The sequence below is a fragment of the Schistocerca americana genome, chromosome 2 (genome assembly GCF_021461395.2).
Source record: "Schistocerca americana isolate TAMUIC-IGC-003095 chromosome 2, iqSchAmer2.1, whole genome shotgun sequence".
NCBI classification, from domain to species: Eukaryota; Metazoa; Arthropoda; class Insecta; order Orthoptera; family Acrididae; genus Schistocerca; species Schistocerca americana.
Genome location: NC_060120.1, coordinates 686,280,848 through 686,304,769, shown reverse-complemented (window position 1 = coordinate 686,304,769; position 23,922 = coordinate 686,280,848). Strand labels below are relative to the sequence as shown.

At 42.8% G+C, this 23,922-nt stretch overlaps 1 protein-coding gene across 1 annotated transcript in view; it reads left to right on the top strand.

Annotated features, from left to right (window-relative positions):
* The window catches only part of LOC124594792, a 333,960-nt gene that overhangs the window by 45,876 nt on the left and 264,162 nt on the right, over positions 1 to 23,922 (top strand). The window contains exons 2-3 of the mRNA XM_047133210.1: positions 12,574 to 12,795; positions 12,911 to 13,095. Coding sequence (XP_046989166.1) covers positions 12,612 to 12,795; positions 12,911 to 13,095 — 369 coding nt within the window. The 5' untranslated portion in view covers positions 12,574 to 12,611. The remainder of the gene's footprint in view (positions 1 to 12,573; positions 12,796 to 12,910; positions 13,096 to 23,922) is intronic.

Genomic DNA, 23,922 nt, shown 5'->3' with positions numbered 1-23,922 from the left:
CATGGCTGTCCATTGGGCATTATTCTTTAACATCGCAAAAGCGACAGTACACACTTCTTTGCAAGCTCTCTCCTTCAGCCTTAGTAGCAGTGTGTGTGTGTGTGTGTGCGGCAGCAACGGACTGCTCGCCTTAGTGGCTTCAGGCCAAACTCCCAGGAGAAAGGAATAAAATATCAGCCAAGTGGGTACAGTTGAGAGAAGCTGTGTTGAAGGCAACAGAGGCTCAAATAGCCAAGGAAAAGAAAAGAAAAGAAAAATGCCCAGTAGAAATCCTTGGATAACACAAGAAAGATTAAGTTGACAATAGGAGGAAATATAAAAATGAGAAGCAAAAGAAAATAGACATCTAAAAAATGAGATTGACAGAAAGCACATAATGGGAAAGCAGGAATGGCTAGGAAAGAAATGCAAGGCTGTTGAAGCATGTGTGACCAGTGGAAAGGTAAATGTCACCTGTAGGAAACTTGGACACCTTTAGAGAAGGAGAAGCAGCTGTGCGAATATTAAGAGCTCAGGTGACAAGCCAGTACTAAGCAAAGAAGGGAAGGTTGAGAGGTGTAAGGGATATAGAGGAAGGCTACACGTGACAGAGACCAAAGAAGAAATAAATGAAGATGAGCTGGGAGATATGATATTGCAGGAAGCACTTGACAGAGAACTGAAAGACCCAAGTCAAAGCAAGGCCGCTGGGATAGCTGATCATCTCAGAATTATTGAAGTCCTTGGAAGAGCCAGCACTGACAAAATTGTTCCACCTGTTATTCGAGGTGTGTGTGACAGACATAATACCCTCAGAACTGAAGAGTGTAATTATTCAAATTCCAAAAAAGCAGTTCTGATAAACATGAATATTACCAGACTATGATGTGGTAAATTGTAGTTTCAAAATATTGACAGGAATTATTTACAGAAGATTGGAAGAACTGTAACAGGCCAATTTTTTGGATTCCAGACTACATTGAAGGACATGAAAGGAAAAAAATAGTTGAGAAGGGGATGGAGTCCCTCCCCAGTCTTATTCAAACTGTACGTTGAGCAAGTGGCTTGGTGGTTTATGTTTCAATCCTTGGTCAGTCCTAAGATTTTTGTGTGTCACTTATCACTACTTTCACTTCTGGCAGTATTTTTTGATGTGAAAAACGCTGAGTTGTGCTGTGTTTTGAAATCCATAATGAACCGCAGGTCCCCCTATAACTGGATTTGTAAGTCAGTTCAGAGGTTGGAGGAAGGCAACGACATTCCATCTCCTACAGGACAATTCCTGGTGAGCACTGTGGTGTTCAAAACAATCTTCAGATTGGTGACTGTGTTGCCTTACTTTGAAAAACCAGTAAAGGAAACCAAAGAGAAATTTGGGGGCTAAAGGTCAGGGAGAAGAAATTGAAACTTCGTAGTATTGCCTGTTGGCTTTCATCTTGGTATTCTCAGCCATCATTGGTTTAATGATTTTTCTGATGATGGCAGTGGTGGATGAATTCTTGACAATGTCAACCACTTGTGCTGGCAGAAGTCTGAAAAATGATTAAACAAACATCAGCCAGAGATCCCAGGATGAAAGCTAGCATGCAACATCTCAAAAAGTGGCAAGCAGTGAAAGCCCCAACAGTCTATATAAAAACTTTGAGATTTTCTGGTGACATTTCTGCCAGAGACAGCAAAAGGCTTGGTAAAGCAGTTGAACAGAGTGGATAGTGTCTTGATCAAAAGAGGTTATAAAGTGAACATCAACTAGGGTGATGGAATGTGGTTGCATTAAAACAAATGATATTGAGGGATTTAGATTGGAAACAGACACTAGACAAAGCAGATGAATTTTGCTGTTTGTGCAGTAAAATATCCAGTGAAAGAAGTAGAGGAATAGAATGCAGATTGACAATAGCAAGAAAAATGTTTCTGGAAAAGAAAAAAAAAATTGTTAGTGACAAATAGAAATTCAGGTCTTAGGAAACGTTCTGTAAAGGTATTTGTATGGATTGTAGTCTTTCAAATATGACTCCTGCCTCTTGTTTACAGTCACATATGTAACTGAAAATGTGGTGCAGATGAAAAAAGTAAAGTAATCTTATTATGCACTTTCTCTTATAACAAAAAGAATATTTTGAATTTTTGAGGAATATTGATCTGATGAAATTAGCTCTCGCTGTTTATCAGTGAGAGGCCCAAGTCATATTTTAAGACTATACAATGAAACACTGACTTTTAGCTCATGTCTTGTATTGTCCCAGTTTTCAAAGAAGTATTCACACAAATTAGTACATTTTTTGTTTCAAACTTTTATAACAATTCTATGTCCTTCATACTTTAATGTTGTTGTTGTTGTTGTTGTTGTTGTTGTGGTCTTCAGTCCTGAGACTGGTTTGATGCATCTCTCCATGCTACTCTATCCTGTCCATGCTTCATCATCTCCCAGTACCTACTGCAGCCTACATCCTTCTGAATCTGCTTAGTGTATTCATCTCTTGGTCTCCCTCTACAATTTTTACCCTCCACACCGCCCTCCAGTACTAAATTGGTGATCCCTTGATGCCTCGGAACACCACAAACTCCTCTTCTCCCCAATTCTATTCAATACCTCCTCATTAATTATGTGATCTACCCATCTAATCTTCAGCATTCTTCTGTAGCACCACATTTCGAAAGCTTCTATTCTCTTCTTGTCCAAACTATTTATTGTCCACGTTTCACTTCCATACATGGCTACACTCCATACAAATACTTTCAGAAACAACTTCCTGACACTTAAAACTACACTCGATGTTAACAAATTTTTCTTCTTCAGAAATGCTTTTGTTGCCATTGCCAATCTACATTTTATATCCTCTTTACTTCGACCATCATCAGTTATTTTGCTCCCCAAATAGCAAAACTCCTTTACTACTTTTAGTGTCCCATTTCCTAATCTAATTCTCTCAGCATCACCTGACTTAATTCAACTACATTCCATTATCCTCATTTTGCTTTTGTTGATGTTCATCTTATACCGTCCTTTCAAGACACTGTCCATTCCGTTCAACTGCTCTTCCAAGTCCTTTGCTGTCTCTGACAGAATTACAATGTCATCGGCGAACCTCAAAGTTTTTATTTCTTCTCCGTGGATTTTAATACCTACTCCGAATTTTTCTTTTGTTTCCTTTACTGCTTGCTCAATACACAGATTGAATAGCCCCCTGCGGGTTCGTGGGTTAGAAAAGGCTCGCGGTATTCCTGCCTGTCGTAAGAGGCGACTAAAAGGAGTCTCAAATGTTTTGGCCTTCTGTGATGGTCCGCTCTCGGGTTTGACCTCCATCTTCCTAAATTGTTCCGAAGAGCGAGCCAATTGGGGAAGGGCGCCTTACATGGTGCACTGTATCTGTCGTGCATTGAGACCTTTAGCCGGCTTTCTCGTCATTGCAATGGTGTCCAGCTCATTTTCCATCTCTTGGGCGAGGATACGTCCATGGGTGCGATTTCCACGCTGCACTGTGTAGTGTTGTTTTTTGCTGCGACGACGACCTCATACATTTTTGCACCTAAGATCCAGCACGGTAGCCAATCCGTTGTGGTGGGGCCGCCATGTACCCTGTTGGTTGTAGCCCCCTGACAACACAGGGATTGCTCTACTGATGCCTGTGCCGTTTACTCCCCATTTATGCCAAGGAGTAGATGCCCATCACCCTGGGACATCAGGACTCCCGGCAATGGCCATCCTGCCAGGTGGCCCTTGCTGTGGCTGGGTGGCGCCCATGGTCAGGGCCCTTGGTCGGAGTAGGTGGCATCAGGGTGGATGACACGCAATGAAGCGTGGCACATCATCTCTTGCTGGTGGCCAGCCACCAGCAGTCTCTAAGTGTTCGAGGGCTCATTTTAAAGGTAACGTTTATGACCCCAAATCGTTCCCATCCCTGGCCACACCATGGGAGGAACGAAAGGCAATGAATGACAGTGACACGTATTCGCCCCGGTATCTCGTCTGTACCAGAGCTGATGGGGAATCCTTTGTCTCCGTGAAGCCTCAGTTCTTTGTAGAGCATTTAGAGGACAAGTTTGGGGAGGTGGAAGGCTTGTCCAAAATGCGCTCTGGGTCAGTTTTGATAAAAACGGCATCGCCCGCCCAGTCACGCAGGTTACTTGCTTGTGACAAGTTGGGGGATCTTGATGCTACCATCACACCACATAAGAGTTTAAATATGGTCCAGGGTGTTATTTTCCATAGGGACCTACTTTTGCAGTCTGATGACGAGCTGCGCGCCAACTTAGAGCGTAGAGGTGTTCATTTTGTCCGGCGCGTTCATCGGGGTCCGAGGGACAATCAGGTTGCTACCGGTGCCTTCATCTTGCCCTTCGAGGGTGATACATTACCAGAGAAGGTCAAGGTGATGGTCTACCGTTGTGACGCCAAGCCCTATATCCCTCCTCCGATGCGAAGCTTTAAGTGCTGGAAATTCAGCCATATGTCTTCCCGCTGCACTTCCAGCCTCACATGTTGAGATTGTGGACGCCCATCTCATCCCGATACTCCATGTGCTCTGCCTCCCATCTGTGTCAACTGTGGAGAGCCTCATTCACCTTGCTCGCCAGACTGCAGGATCTTACAGAAAGAACGCAAAATCATGGAATATAAAACCCTGGACCGACTGACTTACACTGAGGCTAAGCGGAAATTTGAACAGCTACATCCCGTGCGCATGATGGCATCTTATGCCTCAACTGTCACTCCTGCTTCAGCTCCTTTAGCTGCACCACAAACAGTCAGCTCTCAGAGTCAGAGGACCTCACCTGCCCCCTTGACGATGGGGGCCCCTTCTCTTGCTGTTGCTCCCACACCATCCACCTCGGGAGCAGCACCCACTAAACCACCGGGGAAACCAGTCCCCACTTCTAAGCCGGAGAAGCGTAAGTCTTCTTTGGCTTCTCTCGGTGGGAAGGGATCCCTTCCCAGGTTCCTACCAGCGGCACAGCAGACACCAACCAGTGGCTGAAGAAGCCACAGGTCGCTGGTCGTCGAGCTTCGCGATCATCTTCGGTCCCAGAGACTGACTCCAATAAGCCCTCTCAACAACGACAACCAAAGGAACAGCGAGAGAAAACGACATTGAAGGCCGTAAGACCAAGACACCTGCATTGGCACCTACTCCACCGCTACCTACAAGCTCTGCGTCTGAGGATGCAGTGGAGATTCTTGCGTCCGCTGAGGACCTCGATCTCGCCAGTCCCTCAGACGCAATGGATAGCACTTGCACGGGTGCTCCATCGGAGGCAGCAGGTGACCCAGAGGCGTAATCTGCCTTCCCAGTCCCGTCACGCCTTTCTCAGCCATGGACAATTCCATCCTCCAGTGGAACTGCAGCAGTTTCTTCCACCATCTAGCTGAGCTCCGACAGCTTATCAGCCTTCACCCTTTCTTCTGCATTGCTCTTCAGGAAACTTTGTTTCCAGCAATGCGAACCCCTGCCCTCCGTGGCTATCGGGGTTATTATAAGAACCGGGCAGCTTATGAAAGGGTGTCTGGTGGCGTCTGCATATATGTCCTTAACTCTCTTCACAGCGAGTCTATCCCTCTACAAACAGCTTTAGAGGCTGTCGTTGTTCGGGTGTGGATGCCACAGGCTGTTACCGTCTGCAGTCTTTACCTTCCACCGGATGGTGATGTCGCACAGCATGTCCTGGCTGCGCTGATAGCCCAATTGCCGCCACCTTTCTTATTACTGGGCGACTTCAACGCCCATAACCCTCTGTTGGGTGGGTCAGTGGTGACAGGTCGAGGCGCCACCATTGAGCATTTATTGGCACAGCTCGATCTTTCGCTGTTAAATGATGGTTCCTTCACACACTTCAGTGTGGCGCATGGCACGTACTCCGCCATTGACCTTTCGATCTGCAGCCGTAGCCTCTTACCATCTGTCCAATGGAGAGTGCATGACGACCTGTGTGGTAGTGACCACTTTCCGATCTTTCTGTCACTGCCACAGCGTCAGTCTTCTGGGCGCCCTTGCAGGTGGGCAATGAATAAGGCTGACTGGGACTTGTTTTCCTCCATTGCCGCTATTGAGCCTCTCTCTAATGATGGCACTGATGCGGTGGTTCAATCGGTCACCACGGGCATCGTTACTGCCGCCGAATCTTCCATTCCCAGTTCTTCTGGGTCCCCTCGGCGGCGGACTGTGCCTTGGTGGTCGCCTGAGATCGCTGAAGCGATTAAAGATCGCCGACGGGCACTCCAACGTCACAAGCGACATCCCTGCATTGAACACCTCATTACCTTCAAACGTCTGCGTGCGCGGGCCCGGCGCCTTATCCGCCAAAGCAAGCAGGAGTGCTGGGAGCGGTATGTGTTCACCATTGGCCTCCATGTCTCTCCACCGCAGGTCTGGGCCAAGATCCGACACCTCTATGGCTATCGGACCCCTGTCAGCGTCCCTGCGCTCTCACTGAATGGAGCAGTTTGTACAGACTCAGACGAAATTGCCAACCGCTTGGCAGAGCATTTTGCTCTGAGTCCCGCTTCTTCCAATTACCCCCTGGCCTTCCGCTCCATTAAAGAGCGGATGGAACATCGGAGCCTTTCTTTTTGCACCCACCATTCTGAATCCTACAATGCTCCATTCAGTGAGTGGGAATTTCACAGTGCCCTTGCCGCTTGCCCTGATACCGCTCCTGGGCCAGATCGCATCCACTGTCAGATGCTGAAACACCTTTCAGTGGACTGCAAGCGACACCTCCTCGACCTTTACAACCGTCTCTGGGTCGAGGGTGAGTTTCCGTCTCAGTGGCGGGAAAGCATTGTCATCCCCGTATTGAAACCGGGCAAGAGCCCTTTGGAGGTGGACAGCTACCGCCCCATTAGCCTCACCAACGTTCTTTGCAAGCTTCTCGAACGGATGGTGAGCCAGCACTTGAATTGGGTACTGGAGTCTCGGGGCCTTCTGGCTCTGTCCCAGGGTGGGTTCCGTAAAGGCCGCTCCGCCACCGACAATCTGGTGAGTCTGGAGTCTGCCATCCGAACTGCCTTTGCCCGCCGTCAGCACCTGTTCGCTGTCTTTTTCGACATGCGGAAGGCATACGATACGACATGGCGTCATCACATACTTTCTACGCTTCATGGATGGGGTCTTCGGGGCCCTCTGCCGATCTTTATCCGAAATTTTCTGTCGTATCGTACCTTCCGCGTGCAAGTCGCGGCCTCCCATAGTTCCTCCCGAGTCCAGGAGAACGGGGTACCATAGGGATCTGTCCTCAGTGTCTGCCTGTTTTTAATCGCAATAAACAGGCTCGCTGCGGCGGTGGGATATTCTGTCTCCGCTTCCCTGTATGCTGACGACTTCTGCCTTTACTGCCGCTCTACTGGCATTGCAGCTGTTGAACGTCAGCTACAGGGCGCTATCCGCAAGGCGCAGTCTTGGGCTGTAGCGCATGGTTTTCAGTTTTCGGCTGCCAAGACCCGCGTTACGCATTTCTGCCGGCGCCAAACAGTCCATCCTGAGCCGTGGCTTTATCTTGCTGACGAACTCCTTGCTGTGGTGGAGACCCACAGGTTTTTGGGTGTAGTTTTTGATGCCCGGCTGACTTGGCTACCTCATATTCGGCAGCTTAAACAGGCGTGTTGGCGGCATCTAAATGCTCTGAGATGCTTGAGCCACACCCGCTGGGGCGCCGATCGATCTACCCTGTTACGGCTCTACCAGGTGTTAATCCAGTCTCGTCTGGATTATGGGAGCCTGGATTATGGCTCAGCATCCCCATCTGCGCTGCGGGTACTGGACCCAATCCTACACAGCGGAATACGCCTTGCCACTAGTGCTTTCCGGACCAGCCCAGTGGACAACATACTTGCGGAGGCAGGTGTCCCTCCATTGCGGTTCAGGCGCCAAAATTACTGGCCACTTATGCTGCCCATGTTTTTAGCTTGCCCGGGCATCCAAACTATCGTCTCCTGCTCCCGCGATCGGTCGTCCATCTGCCAGAACGTCAGCCCCAGTCAGGTTGTACGATCGCGGTCCGCGTCAAAGAGCTTCTGTCTGGGGTTAGGGTTTTCACTGTTCCACCTCCTTTTCGGGCCACTTTGCGTACACCCCCATGGTGGTGTGATCCTTGCCCTTGCCTTCGGCTCGACTTGGCACAGGGCCCGAAGGACTCAGTCCCTCCAGAGGCCTTCCGCCGCCGCTTTTATTCCATCCTGGCCACGTATCAGGGCTCTGACGTTGTTTACACTGACTGTTCGATGGTTGCTGGTCGTGTCGGTTATGCGCTAACTCTAGGGGACCATTCCGAACAACATTCCTTGCCGGCTGGCTGCAGCGTTTACACTGCTAAGCTGGTCGCCATCTTTCGTACCCTAGAGTATATCCGCTCCTGCTCAGGTGAGTCCTTCGTGATCTGTAGCGATTCCCTGAGCGGTTTACGAGCTCTCGACCAGTATTTCCCTCATTCTCGTCTGGTGATGGCTATCCAGGAGTCCCTGCATACTCTTGCCCATTGCAGCCGCTCTGTGGTCTTTGTGTGGACCCCCGGTCATGTCGGTATCCCGGGCAATGAACATGTTGACCGCCTGGCGAAAGAGGCCACCAGCCAACCATCTCTGGATGTTGGCCTCCCAGAGACTGATTTGCGAGCGGTCCTCCGCCAAAAAGTTTTTGCGCTTTGGGACGCTGAATGGCGCGATCGGATCACGCCCAATAAACTCCGTGCCCTTAAGGAGACGACCACTGTGTGGCGGTCATCCATGCGAGCCACCCACAGGGACTCAATCGTCCTTTGTCGGCTCCACATTGGCCACTCCCGGCTGACATACAGTTACTTACTGCGTCGGAAGGACCCTCCTCTGTGTCGCTGCGGGGTGGCTTTGACAGTGGCTCACATTTTGTTGGCCTGCCCCCTTTTAGCTGTGGTCAGGCGGACATTTGCGCTGCCTGATACGCCCCCTGCCCTTTTAACTGATGACCCTACTATGGCTGGCTTAGTTCTACGTTTTATTCGGGCAGGGGGTTTTTATCATTTAATATGAGTGTTTATGTTTTATTTTATTGTTTTGCGTTGATTCTGGCCTTTAGCCTACAGTTTTAAACTGAGTTTTTAATGTGTTTTCGGTGGTTGGCTTTTCCCTTTTTATTCTGTGGTCGGCTAACCACTGCCACACTCCGTGTGATTTTAATTTGTTATGTCTGTTCTTTGTCCGAGTTTTTCTTGTCCTGTGTTTTCTGTTGTCTCTATTATCCGTTTTTTACTCTGTGTGGTAGTTTTTAAGTTTTGGAACAAGGGACCGATGACCGTTGCAGTCTGGTCCCTTTAATCCCACAAACCAACCAACCAACACAGATTGAATAACATCGGGGAGAGGCTACAACCCTGTCTCACCCCCTTCCCAACCACTGCTTCCCTTTGATGTCCCTCGACTCTTGTAACTGCCATCTGGTTTCTGTACAAATTGTAAATAGCTTTTCGCTCCCTGTATTTTACCCCTGCCACCTTCAGAATTTGGAAGAGAGTATTCCAATCAACATTGTCAAAAGCTTTAAGTCTACAAAAGCTAGAAACGTGGGTTTGTCTTTCCTTAATCTTTCTTCTAAGATAAGTCGCAGGGTCAGTATTGCCTCACGTGTCCCAACATTTCTACAGAATCCAAACTGATCTTCCCTGAGGTCGGCTTCTATCAGTTTTTCCATTCATCTGTAAAGAATTCGCGTTAGTATTTTGCAGCTGTGACTTATTAAACTGATAGTTCGGTAATTTTCACATCTGTCAACACCTGCTTTCTTTGGGATTGGAATTATTATATTCTTCTTGAAGTCTGAGGGAATTTCGCCTGTCTCATACATCTTGCTCACCAGATGGTAGAGTTTTGTCAGGACTGGCTCTCCCAAGGCTGTCAGTAGTTCTAATGGAATGTTGTCTACTCCCGGGGCCTTGTTTCAACTTAGGTCTTTCAGTGCTCTGTCAAATTCTTCACACAGTATCATATCTCCCATTTCATCTTCATCTACATCCTCTTCCATTTCCATAATATTGTCCTCAAGTACATCGCCCTTGTATAGACCCTCTATATACTCCTTCCACCTTTCTGCTTTCCCTTCTTTGCTTAGAACTGGGTTTCCATCAAAGCTCTTGATATTCATGCAAGTGGTTCTCTTTTCTCTAAATGTCTCCTTAATTTTTCTGTACGCAGTATCTATCTTACCCCTAGTGAGATAAGCCTCTACATCCTTACATTTGTCCTCTAGCCATCCCTGCTTAGCCGTTTTGCACTTCCTGTTGATGTCATTTTTGAGATGTTTGTATTCCTTTTTGCCTGCTTCATTTACTGCATTTTTATATTTTCTTCTTTCATCAATTAAATTCTATATTTCTTCTGTTACCCAAGGGTTTCTACTAGCCCTCGTCTTTTTATGTATTTGATCCTCTGCTGCCTTCACTATTTCATCCCTCAAAGTTACCCATTCGTCTTCTACTGTATTTCTTTCCCCCATTCCTGTACAACCTCTGGTTTAGTCAGTTTATCCAGGTCCCATCTCCTTAAATTCCCACCTTTTTGCAGGTTCTTCAGTTTTAATCTACAGTTCATAACCAGTAGATTGTGGTCAGAGTCCACGTCTGCCCCTGAAAATGTCCTACAATTTAAAACTTGGTTCTTAAATCTCTGTCTTACCATTATATAATCTATCTGATACCTTTTAGTATCTCCAGGGTTCTTCCATGTATACAACCTTCTTTCACGATTCTTAAACCAAGTGTTAGCTATGATTAAGTTATGCTCTGTGCAAAATTCTACCAGGCCGCTTCCTCTTTCATTTCTTCCCCCCAATCCATATTCACCTACTATGTTTCCGTCTCTCCCTTTTCCTACGCTTGAATTCCAGTCACCCATGACTATTAAATTTTTGTCTCCCTTCACTACCTGAATAATTTCTTTTATCTCATCATACATTTCATAAATTTCTTCATCATCTGCAGAGCTAGTTGACATATAAACTTGTACTACTGTAGTAGGCGTGGGCTTCGTGTCTATCTTGGTCACAATAATGCGTTCACTATGCTGTTTGTAGTAGCTTACCCGTACTCCTATTTTTTTTATTCATTATTAAACCTACTCCTGCATTACCCCTATTTGATTTTGTATTTATAACCCTGTATTCACCTGACCAAAAGTCTTGTTCCTCCTGCCACCGAACTTTGCTAATTGCCACTATATCTAACTTTAACCTATCCATTTCCCTTTTTAAATTTTGTAACCTACCTGCCCGATTAAGGGATCTGACATTCCACGCTCCGATCTGTAGAACGCCAGTTTTCTTTCTCCTGATAACAACGTCCTCCTGAGTAGTCCCCCGCCCGGAGATCCTAATGGGGGACTATTTTACCTCTGGAATATTTTACCCAAGAGGACGCCATCATCATTTAATCATACAGTAAAGGTGCATGCCCTCAGGAAAAATTACGGCTTTAGTTTCCCCTTGCTTTCAGCCGTCCGCAGTACCAGAACAGCTAGGCTATTTTGGTTGGTGTTACAAGGCCAGATCAGTCAATCATCCAGACTGTTGCCCCTGCAACTACTGAAGAGGCTGCTCCCCCTCTTCAGGAACCACACATTAGTCTGGCCTCTCAACAGATACGCCTCTGTTTTGGTTGCACCTACGGTACGGCTATCTGTATCGTTGAGGCACGCAAGCCTCCCCACCAACGCCAAGGTCCGTGGTTCATGGGGGGGAGGCATACTTTAATATGTGACCAATTACAAATAACTCTTAACAACCACAATAATAACTAAACATATTCTAACTGGACAAGTTCATTATTAGTATTAATACTTTGCTAATTATAATGAAAAATTACATAAAGTGTTTTAAAAAATGAAGGAAATGTTTAACATCATTTGATTTCTTATATAGTTCCTTTTTTTTATACAAAATTTTGTGAAATATGAGTTTTAAACAGTTGGTTTCTGTAACATGCCAATTCCAACTAAATGACTTAATTATTTTGACTGCTGGTACTAATATTTCAGAAGTTTCAGTGCTAAAATTACATTATGTGAACTTTTCTCTGACAATTTTCTGTATTTCATACAAAAACTGCATTACATAAATGAATTATTATCTTTCTCGATGTGAAATTATTGTTTAAACAGAATGGCGATATATGTACATGAAAATCAAAACTATATAATTTTTTTTAATCTTATAAATAAAACAGTTAATACTTAGAAAAAGTTAACTATTCCAAATAGTGTTAGATAATGAAGTAATTTTGACCAAGGACATGTACTTAGGCATCAAGAAATCATCAGTTTGGTAATGGAAGTTTGTGTGTGTGTGTGTGTGTGTGTGTGTGTGTGTGTGTGTGTGTGTGTGAGAGACATTGACAATAGCTTGAATACAATAAGCAGGTTCAGATGGTGGATTTTGGTTAAGTAGTTACATGGAGAGATGAAGAGGCTTGATTGTGATCATATATCATAGAAAACCAATCCTTGGAATGAAGACCACAATGACATATCCAATTAGAAAAGCAATTTATTTATTGTTAGCTTCCAGTGTTTTATCTCATAGGCTTGGCATAGTTGTTTCATGTAAAATAAATATTCTTTCTATCATTTTAAAACAGGGTGGAGACATGTATGTTGCTCGTTACAAAAGATAAACATGTGGCATTACGCTGCCATAACTAAAACAAGTGAAAAGAAACTTGATGAAAGTTGTGGAGCCACTTTTGACAGCAGTGTAGACGGTAATATGGAAAGGAGTGAACTAGAAGCTGATCTGCAGCTACGAATGCAAAGAAGTCTTGCACAAAAAGTACTGGAAAGATCAAATTTGTCAGAAACTAGTAAGTCACTTATATAACATATTTTCCATTAACAATCCTTAATGAAGAGCTGAGTTTTACACATTTTTCTGTAAACATAGTCATGCCAAACTTTAAATTTTGTTTTGTTTTGTAGGTTCATTCCATGAGTCGCTTAGAACAAGTACGTCAGACTCACTTCCAAATCTATCCAGCCAAAGCTGTGCGGAATCAGAGAAACCAGAACATAATAAAGATAACAGTTTATTCCATTTTCTCAATAACATGAAAAGTGGTTCAATTTGTAATAAAAAGCAAATGGATACTTCATCTTCAAGTTTTGTAAGTATGGAATTTATTGTTGCACTGTGAGTGTAGTTTATAATTTTTTCCCTTGGATTTGAAGTTGTATAGGATTGTTTAAAACACATGAGCTTTTGGAAATATTCCTCCTTGGCATTGTCTGGTGACTGCTAATTGTGTAGTGGAAGCACCATCTGTTTATAGGTTCCACATGCCAGTCATGACAGCTTCGATGACGATGACGATGATGATGATGATGATGATGATGATAATACCATGTCATTAACTGTAATAATAGCTAAGCAGTGAATGGGTACTGCTATGGCCAATATTAATTTGTTTGGTTATGGAACTGAAACCTTACCAGATGTGATGATGACACATTAATGTTGTGACAGATGGTGGGAGCTAGTGTAATGATCATTGCTACCATTGTAAACCAGGTGAAGGATCACGCTGAAGATTTATTTTAAAGCATGTGAACATGAATAAAGTACAGGGTGCCCATGATTAAAGTTCCAGCTTCAAAACACTGTAAAAAATTGGGAGAAACATGAAGGAACACACAAAAATTTAACAAAAATTTTACCAATGGGTGGTGCTGTAAGTGTCCTAATGTAAACTGGGTCACTGTAAATGACAGGTGAAATGCATTACAATGGCTATGGTTTGAGTTGCACATTGCACCATCCATACCATTCAGTGCGTGTGACTACACAAGTTCGGCAGCCAGCAGTCATGGCATTGTTAGTTAGGTAAGCCCATCCACCATGGAAAGATCATGTCACATCAGATGGGAAAAATTGGATTTTAAATGTCCTGAGGCCAAAAACCTCGTAAAAAAGCAAAATGACATTGGTTTCTAATTGTTGAGAGACTGACACAAGACAGGCTCAGTGTGCTGTGCACTGTTTTCTGTCACTAGTTGAAACTGAGAAACAGCTCTTTCCACAACAGATTGGAGTTTCTTGGAGCTCACATTCAGAATGCGTTGCGGAGTGCGTGCCTTTGGTTCAACTCCGTTTGTAAATGGAGCTCTGAATGTAACATCTTTTAGATAACCCCACAGCCAGAAGACACATGGTTTAAGATCAGGTGATTGGGATGGCTAATTCTATATAATCACCAAAACAGTCTTCCTGTTACTGATAGACTGAGCAATACCGAAGACAGGAATTTTGTAGGATGGTGGAATTACCTAACAATTCCATTTTAATATTGAATTGAAGAAGAGACTTTCCCTAAACTTTGCATTTTTAAATAAATTACTTCCATTTTAACAATTAAAAATTTATTTTTGATGTTGAGAACATCCTTCATGTGAAATTGTAACAAAAGAACATATTTGCCTATTTTGGACATTGTATTTCAGATTATTATTCACTGCTGGCCAGGGTATTTTCCTGCACCAGTTTTTTCACTGCTAGATTGTTTCCTTACAGGAATGCTTAAAAACACACTGTGTCAGCCGTGTGCTACAGCAAGAGATGATATGCAATACTGAATGTGGAAAACTTGCCATTTGCTGCATACTGCAGACATACTTTGGAATACCAAAGAAAACAAATCTCTTAAGGACAATTTGGAAACTTCTGTGAATATTCAGTTCTTCAGGAAAAATTTAAACTTCACAACATGGAAAGTATTTTCACTATTTGTTACAGAACACTGAAAAAAGGAAAAAGTCTTCTTTTGCAAGTATCTAAGGGAGGAGATCATTTAAAATTTAGGAAAAAGAATTTTTTCCCTTATAACAATATTGCATTATGTTTGTAGCATATCTAATACCCTACTGAGATCCCGTTTTCCTTCAGGCATTGCTCAATGTATCACGTCCATGGAGATTGTTTAGCTGGTATTGCATCAATGCAGTATATGAAAAACATTTTTAGAGGTAAAAGAAAAGTTCATTTTTTAGTGCTCAGTTCAACCATAATATGCTTGGGCAGTCTTCTCTCTTTAAATTCTGTAGCTGACAACGTGGTGTGTGTGTGTGTTTTTTTTTTAATAAAAAGAGTCTACTTGATTCCAGGCAGTGTGAGGTGCACAATTCAGTTAGCTCTAAATGGTTTACCTAAAAATGAATTTTATCCAGCAAACTTACAAAGAGTATTTTTATAAAAATTCTTATGGTATAGAGAGGTAAAAACACTAAAGTACAGTGCCTGGCTATACTAGACTCTTTTGTGTAGTGTCTGTGTTTTGTGGATAATTATTCTGTGGGTTGTGTATTGCTTTTGGTTACTGTATTCTCGAGTGCTGTTTGACATAAAATGTGCCAGCGGCCAGCTGCTACAGATTCAAAGTCTGCACGAATTGTGACATGTGGCAAATGACATTTCCACACCGATAACACAAAGTCTGGCTATCTGCACAATCTGGCAAAACTGTAGGCTGTAGCAGTTCTTGGATGAAGTCATGCCTTGTGTTTGAGCTGTAATGCTAAGTCTACGCCTGTGATTTAGCAGTAAACTACACATTGTCTGAATACTTGGAATGCAACTTCTCACAATTGAAACCAGTTGTTCTGTAAATTCTTGTAGCACCTTCTCCCTGAATGTTAAGGTCATGAGTGTAACTGTAGCACAGCTACAATGCATTTCATTTTATGACACACCAGTAATAACAGTTCTGTCCAATAACATTTTTGTATTCACGCAATTTCAAACAACAGAAAATCCAGGATGCAATAACGACAATATTATGAGGAGGACAGATTGCTTCTCACCATATAGCGGAAATGTTAAGTGGCAGACAGGTACAGCAAAAGGACTGCTAAGCAAGTAAGCTTTCAGCCAAAACGCCTTTATCTGAATTTAATACACACACACACACACACACACACACACACATTCACACAAATGCAACACTCACACACATAACCATTGTCTCTGGCTGCTGAGGCCAGGTTGCAAGCAACTGCATGTGATGGGAGAAGTAGTCTGGATGGTAGGAGTGAGGAGGAGACTGGGAGGGGGAGGGATAGCAGGTTGGGGGTGGGGTGTGGGAAAGAAGTGAAGTAAAAAGGCTGTGGGTAAGGTGATGCAATAGAAGGCTGTGTAGTGCTGGAATGGGAACAGGGAAGGGGATAGGTTGGTAAAAGACAGAGTGGTGAAAGTTGAGACAAGGAGAGTTATGAGACCAAGTATGTATTACAGGGAGAATCCCCACCTGCATAATTCGGAAAAGCTGCTGTTGTAGGAAGGATTCAGATGGCACAGGCTATGAAGCGGTCATTGAAATGAAGAACATCATGGTGGGCAGCATGCTCAGCAACTGTGTGATCCAGATATTTGAAACCCTGGCGGAGAATGTGATTGAGTTGGGTACTGAGCTACGAGCAGAATGCTCCTCTGTGGCTGGATGGTGTGACCATTCCAGCACTACACAGGTACACAGCCTTGTATTCCATCAAGGCCCAGTCTTGTTACTTAACTCCGTTTTCTGCTTCCACCCTACACCCCCCTCCCCCCCCCCCTCCCCCCTCCCCACGCCCTCGTCTAACCTCCTGATTGCACCTACCCTCTCTTCACTTCATCCCTGTTTGTTCCCCACAAGAAGCACTTCAATGTCCCCTTCCCTTATTCTGCCATCCCTCCCTTTCCCAGTCTCCTCCTTACCCCCACCATCCAGATTGCTTCTCCCACCGTGCGTTGCCCAGTCTGACTTTGGCAACCAGACACAGTGGTCGCCCGCGCGCCTGTGCCTGTGCCTGTGCCTGTGCCTGTGCCTGTGCCTGTGCCTGTGCCTGTGCCTGTGCCTGTGCCCGGGGGCCCGGGGGGCCAGGGGCCCCGGGGCCAGGGGCAAATTTAAAACCTGCTTTGCTGCCTGTCAGACATTTTATGTTACTGGGCAAATGGTCAAACATTTTTTATTGCTGAATATTGAACTCTTCTCTGAGCTACTGACAGTTTTAACAGTGGGTAATACAGATCATTTTTTCCTCCAGTGTTGTAGGTATGTACATCACTATTCTCAATTTTTTTTGGATTATTTATGATGAATTTCATTAGTGAAACTATGTTTTGTGGTAGCGCAGCTAAAATGCCTAGCTCCTTGAAGAGTTATCTACATGACTTCCACAGGTGACTGGTGCATATTGTTCTTACTGCTCACTTTTATGCAATTGACGCTCTATTTCTGAGTAATGAGTTACACCCAGAAAATTATTTCATACAATGCTATTGAGTGGAAATACGTAAAATATGTCAGGAAGTTGATATGTTTATTTCCGAGATTAGCAATTGGAGCGTGGAATGTCAGATCCCTTAATCGGGCAGGTAGGTTACAAAATTTAAAAAGGGAAATGGATAGGTTAAAGTTAAATATAGTGGCAATTAGCAAAGTTCGGTGGCAGGAGAAACAAGACTATTGGCCAGGTGATTACAGGGTTATAAATACAAAATCAAATAGGGGTAATGCAGGAGTAGGTTTAATAATGAATAAAAAAATAGGAGTGCGGGTTAGCTACTACAAGCAGCATAGTGAACGCATTATTGTGGCCAAGATAGACACAAAGCCCATGCCTACTACAGTAGTACAAGTTTATATGCCAACTAGCTCTGCAGATGATGAAGAAATTGATGAAATGTATGACGAGATAAAAGAAATTATTCAGGTAGTGAAGGGAGACGAAAATTTAATAGTCATGGGTGACTGGAATACCCACAGACTTCAAGAAGAATATAATAATTCCAATCCCAAAGAAAGCAGGTGTTGACAGATGTGAAAATTACCGAACTATCAGTTTAATAAGTCACAGCTGCAAAATACTAACGCGAATTCTTTACAGACGAATGGAAAAACTAGTAGAAGCGGACCTCGGGGAAGATCAGTTTGGATTCCGTAGAAATGTTGGAACACGTGAGGCAATACTAACCTTACGACTTATCTTAGGAGAAAGATTAAGAAAAGGCAAACCTACGTTTCTAGCATTTGTAGACTTAGAGAAAGCTTTTGACAACGTTAACTGGAATACTCTCTTTCAAATTCTGAAGGTGGCAGGGGTAAAATACAGGGAGCGCAAGGCTATTTACAATTTGTACAGAAACCAGATGGCAGTTACAAGAGTCGAGGGGCATGAAAGGGAAGCAGTGGTTGGGAAAGGAGTGAGACAGGGTTGTAGCCTCTCCCCGATGTTATTCAATCTGTATATTGAGCAAGCAGTAAAGGAAACAAAAGAAAAATTCGGAGTAGGTATTAAAATTCATGGAGAAGAAGTAAAAACTTTGAGGTTTGCCGATGACATTGTAATTCTGTCAGAGACAGCAAAGGACTTGGTTGAACGGAATGGACAGTGTCTTGAAAGGAGGATATAAGATGAACATCAACAAAAGCAAAACGAGGATAATGGAATGTAGTCAAATTAAATCGGGTGATGCTGAGGGGATTAGATTAGGTAATGAGACACTTAAAGTAGTAAAGGAGTTTTGCTATTTAGGGAGTACAATAACGGATGATGGTCGATGTAGAGAGGATATAAAATGTAGACTGGCAATGGCAAGGAAATCGTTTCTGAAGAAGAGAAATTTGCTAACATCGAGTATAGATTTAATTGTCAGGAAGTCGTTACTGAAAGTATTTGTATGGAGTGTAGCCATGTATGGAAGTGAAACATGGACGATAACCAGTTTGGACAAGAAGAGAATAGAAGCTTTCGAAATGTGGTGCTACAGAAGAATGCTGAAGATAAGGTGGGTAGATCACGCAACTAATGAGGAGGTATTGAATGGGATTGGGGAGAAGAGAAGTTTGTGGCACAACTTGACTAGAAGAAGGGATCGTTGGTAGGACATGTTTTGAGGCATCAAGGGATCACAAATTTAGCATTGGAGGGCAGCGTGGAGGGTAAAAATCGTAGAGGGAGACCAAGAGATCAATACACTAAGCAGATTCAGAAGGATGTAGGTTGCAGTAGGTACTGGGAGATGAAGACGCTTGCACAGGATAGAGTAGCATGGAAAGCTGCATCAAACCAGTCTCAGGACTGAAGACCACAACAACAACAACAATTATATGAAGAGCATAAGTAGCTGAGCTTAATTGTTTGAGAAGCTCAGTAATATGCTTCTTCCAATTCGAAATTTCATTATGTACACTCAAAAATTTGGAGCATTCTGCCCTACTTAATGACTTCTGCTCAATTGTTGGTATGACACTCTCCATTGTACAGAACTGAATGCAATGATTTTTCAAAATTTGGGGTGAGACCATTTTCAGAGAATACTTAATAATTCTTTCGGAAATATCATTTATCAACTCTTCTTTTGCTTTATCTCTGATGGTACATCTGCAAAAAGTACCAATTTTGATTGTTGAATGTCAAGTGGAAGGTCATTCACATATGTAAGGAATAGGCGTGGATCCAAAAGTGAACCCTGTGTGACTCCCTTTGTGATTTTGCCCCAGTCACTAAAATTTTCTACCTCTCTGACATTATCTGAATTATTCACTATAACCCTTTGCATTCTGCTTGTCAAGTATGATTCATACGAGCGGTTTTTCTAAGAGAGTATCATGATCTTCGCAATCCAAGGCCTTACTGTTGAGTACATTACTTTCTTAAATATTTTGGAAAACAATGTCAGTACGGAAACTGGACTCTAATTGTGTAAGTCTCCCTTGTCACCTTTCGTATGGAGTGGTTCAGTAATTGGATATTTCAAACTGTCTGGAAAAATTCCCTGTGCCAGTGATGCATTGCTTGTATCACTGAGAACATTACTTATTGAGTTAGAACCACTTTTCAGAATTCTGTTTGAAATTCCATCAACCCCACAAGAGCTTTTATTTTTCATTTTAGAATTTTTATAATTGTATTAATTTCAGTGTAGGATATTGGTGCTTCTTCCAGTTGCATAAAGTTTTGTGGAATGACATTTTTAAATATATATCTTGCTTCAAGTGAACCATGTATTCCTATATTTGCCGCTATATTTAGAAAGTGATTGTTATAAATACTTGCAACTTGTGAATTATCAGTCATTACATTGTCATTTAGTGTAATTGTTATGAAATCTTGCACACTGACTGGCTGCCCTGTCTCACATTTGACAATGTCACATGTAGTTTTAATCTTATTACCTGCATTATTTATTTCTGTCAGCATATGCATACTTCTGGAGATGTTAATGACTTCCCTTAAAATACTACAGTATTTTTTTGTAGAATGGAAGTAATGTTGGATCTTGATTTAATCTGGCCTATTTCCCTCTTTCTCTGACATGAGATTTTCATTCCCTTAGTTATCCATGGCTTACTTTTTTTTTTTGAATCTTTTCAATAATATTTTAGGAAAGCAGTTTTCAAATATTGACACAGGTTTACTGTGGAATAAATCAAATTTGACATTAGCATCTCTTTCCATATATACCACATCCCATACCACCCATTTTAGCTTACTCTTAAAACAGTGTACGCTCTTCTCATTAATAAGCATCACTGTATTTGATGAACCTGCTTCAGGGTTGCAAGGTGCCATGTTGTTTATTATTTCCATTAATTGTGCATCATGATCAGATCGTCCATTAGCAGTTGGGTTTACGTTAATTGTTACAGTCTAAGCATTGCCTGTAAAAATGTTATCAATCAGTGGCCTGATATTTTGCTGCATTTGTTGGACAATTGACTACTGAAATTATATTGAAAGACCCAAATAATAATTCTGGTTCATTTTTCGTGTATGTATCTTCTAAGAAATCTACACTGAAATCTCCACAAACTACTAACTTTTCTTTTTGCCTGATGGGTAGCTCAATAATGCATATAGATTTTTCATAAATAGCGGAAAGTTTCCTAGAGGGGATCTGTAGACTGTTAAAATTATCAGAGAAGTATTCTGCAGTCACAAGTCACAAGCACATGCTTCTAGCTTCTGATCAACATAAAAACTATTTGTTTCAATATTTTTGACTTTGTGTCCAACTTCTACAATTTGTTTTGGAGCATCACTTTATAACAGTAAGGCATGTCATACTGCCTTGGCCAGCCGAAGTGGCCGTGCGGTTAAAGGCGCTGCAGTCTGGAACCGCAAGACCGCTACGGTCGCAGGTTCGAATCCTGCCTCGGGCATGGATGTTTGTGATGTCCTTAGGTTAGTTAGGTTTAACTAGTTCTAAGTTCTAGGGGACTAATGACCTCAGAAGTTGGGTCCCATAGTGCTCAGAGCCATTTGAACCAGCCGTGTCATACTGCCCAGAGTGGTGAGTGGTAGCTGATGCTTTTGACAAAGGGCGGGGAGTGTAGCATCGCCATAGCAGCCATTGTAGGGTGTCCGCAAATGGATCCTTCGAGGGCTCTGGCACATGTGGTGTTCAAAGGCAGACAGTCTGCCAAGAAATCTTTAGCAAAAATGTTATTGGATGTAACTGTTGTGTGGCTTTGGTACCATTACTCTCATTACTTCAGCATACAGATGAAAGATGCTATAAAAACTGAGTCAATGAGTGGTTTTGACTGCAAGAGGCTACATTCAGATGATGTGTGGTTTACCTGTAGACCGTAGGTGTAAATGTAGCATACCGGCTCCAATAGAAGACTATACTTCCTCCAGGAACTTCTGCAGCCTACAGTGTTACCAAATTTGAAGATAGCTGGGTTTAGTGTTATCAGCATGGCCATGTTATTTGTCCCATGTCGTGATTGGTCTGGACTTAGTCACTGTGGCGGTTAGCTGCTGGCCATGTTTTATTTCAAAGAGTGTACTGTAGTACTTCGGCACTATATGAGTCATGCATGGTTGCCTGTTGTGAACAGTTACGTGCCAAATATACAGGAAAAGAAAATATGTAGACTGCTGGTTTTGTGAAATATTAAGTTTTGTAATCTTTTAAAATAAAAGAGTGGTACTTGAAACCGAAGAGATAGAAATCAGATGATTTGCAAATTAAAACCAAATTAAACCAAGTAATAAATTTGTAAATGCAAGTATTAGCAGATGTAGCACATTTATTACTGGGCTATGATAGAATAATGTTCATCATCAGCTGAATTAAAACTTCAGTTATCATTGTGTGAAACACAAGAGAGAGACATGTCTTATCCCAGGGTGAAAGAACTGTGAGTGTAGAGCAACAACTAGGCTTAACGTGATTTGTGTTTTCAGTGTATTTAGTATCGTTACAAATTGTTTTAGTCAGATCCCTTGTGAAGTAATAATGTGCTGTAATCAGTACTAAGTATGCCATGATGTAGGGCTGTACAGTCACACAATATTGAACCAGATATATGTGACATACAGTTTGTTTGGCTCTAACATCCAGCTAACCTGCCTGTATGCACCCATAGCATCAGAAAATTGGGTGACAGGCATACACCAAGCTGTATATAAACTGTTACAGACTTCACTGCTTGAAAATCAACACACTAAATATGAAGCATATTTCTGCCTGATGCTAAACCATGGTCCTGTAGTCAATACAGGGTACACATAAAGTCTGGCAGCACTTTCAATTATTTATTACAAAAGAACTAAACATTGACAGATGTCATACTTATTGCATTTCGAAGAGAAACTCTGAAAGTTTTTTTACAAACATTCGATATGCGAACCATGAGTGACCCGGCAGTTGTCAATAGGATAATTGAATTCTTGCTATACATGTCCCAGCATGGCATAGTCTACTGTGGCAGTTGCTTCCCGTATTCTCTGCCGGAGCTCTATTACATCACGTGGTAGAGGCGGTACGTACATCAGATCTTTAATGTGTCCCCACAGAAAAGAATCACATGGAGTGAGATTGAGGAGGCCATTTAGTGAAACCGTTGTCCCCCTCTGTAGCATGGCTGATCCATTGATGTAGCAGCTTCGTTTTCGGGTACCCATGAACTTCATGATGAAAATGGGGTGGAGCCCCATCCTGCTGAAAGATGAATGGAGAGCCTGTTTGCATTTGAGGCATCAGCCATTGGTGCACCATGTCCAAGTAGGAATATCCAGTGACAGTGCTCTCGGTGAAGAAGAATGGCCCGTACAGTTTTCAACGTGACAAGGCAAATAAAAAAAAAAGAGAAAAAAAAATACCTTTGGGGAATCATGCTCAAATTCAATGCATTTGTGTGGATGCTTTGTACCCCAGATTCGACAGTTATTCCTGTTCATTTTCCCATTAGTGCAAAAAGTGGATTCTTCGTTAAAAATGGAGCGATCAACAATGCCATCCCCATCGTCATTCAATCGTTGCAACTGGGAACAAAACCCACAACACTTGTCTTTGTTGTCGTCATTGAGCTTCTGTACTAACAGGTAGCAGGCAAATATTGCAAATGGTGGTTTGAAAAGCATTACTTTCAAAGTAAATTTCCTTTTAAGCAAGATGAATTATGTTATGTGTGAGAATGTGCGATGAATTTCTTAAATCACAGAGCGTTTGACTCTCATTTAAAACTTAACACCTTGAGGACTAGCGTCTTAGAAGAATTTTGAGCCCAGGAAACCAGACGTGTATGTCATTATTAAAGTTTTACTAGCCACTTGTGTGATATATCTGTGATTATAACAAATGCAGAAAAGGCCATATTATAAGTGAAGGCTTAGCATTTCTTGTAGCTTATTAATCTTCAAGACTACTATTATATGAGGAAGCCTAGCTTTTCTTGTAGTTACTACATGTATATTAATTTAAATCAGTAGCTTTTCCTATTTGTGTGTTTGCGCTACTTATGTGATCTTGCTATAGGCTGACTACATTACATGCCTATGCTCTGAATATGTGGGTGTCATTGGCTGGCGAGATCACGTGACATGAACTATGATTGGCATACAAGACGGCATTGCAATCTCGATTTCAATGCTTCAGAAACTAACGTGCTGTTTTTGGTGGAATTTGAGTTCATACTTTCGTAATACGAAGATATGCAGCATATTGA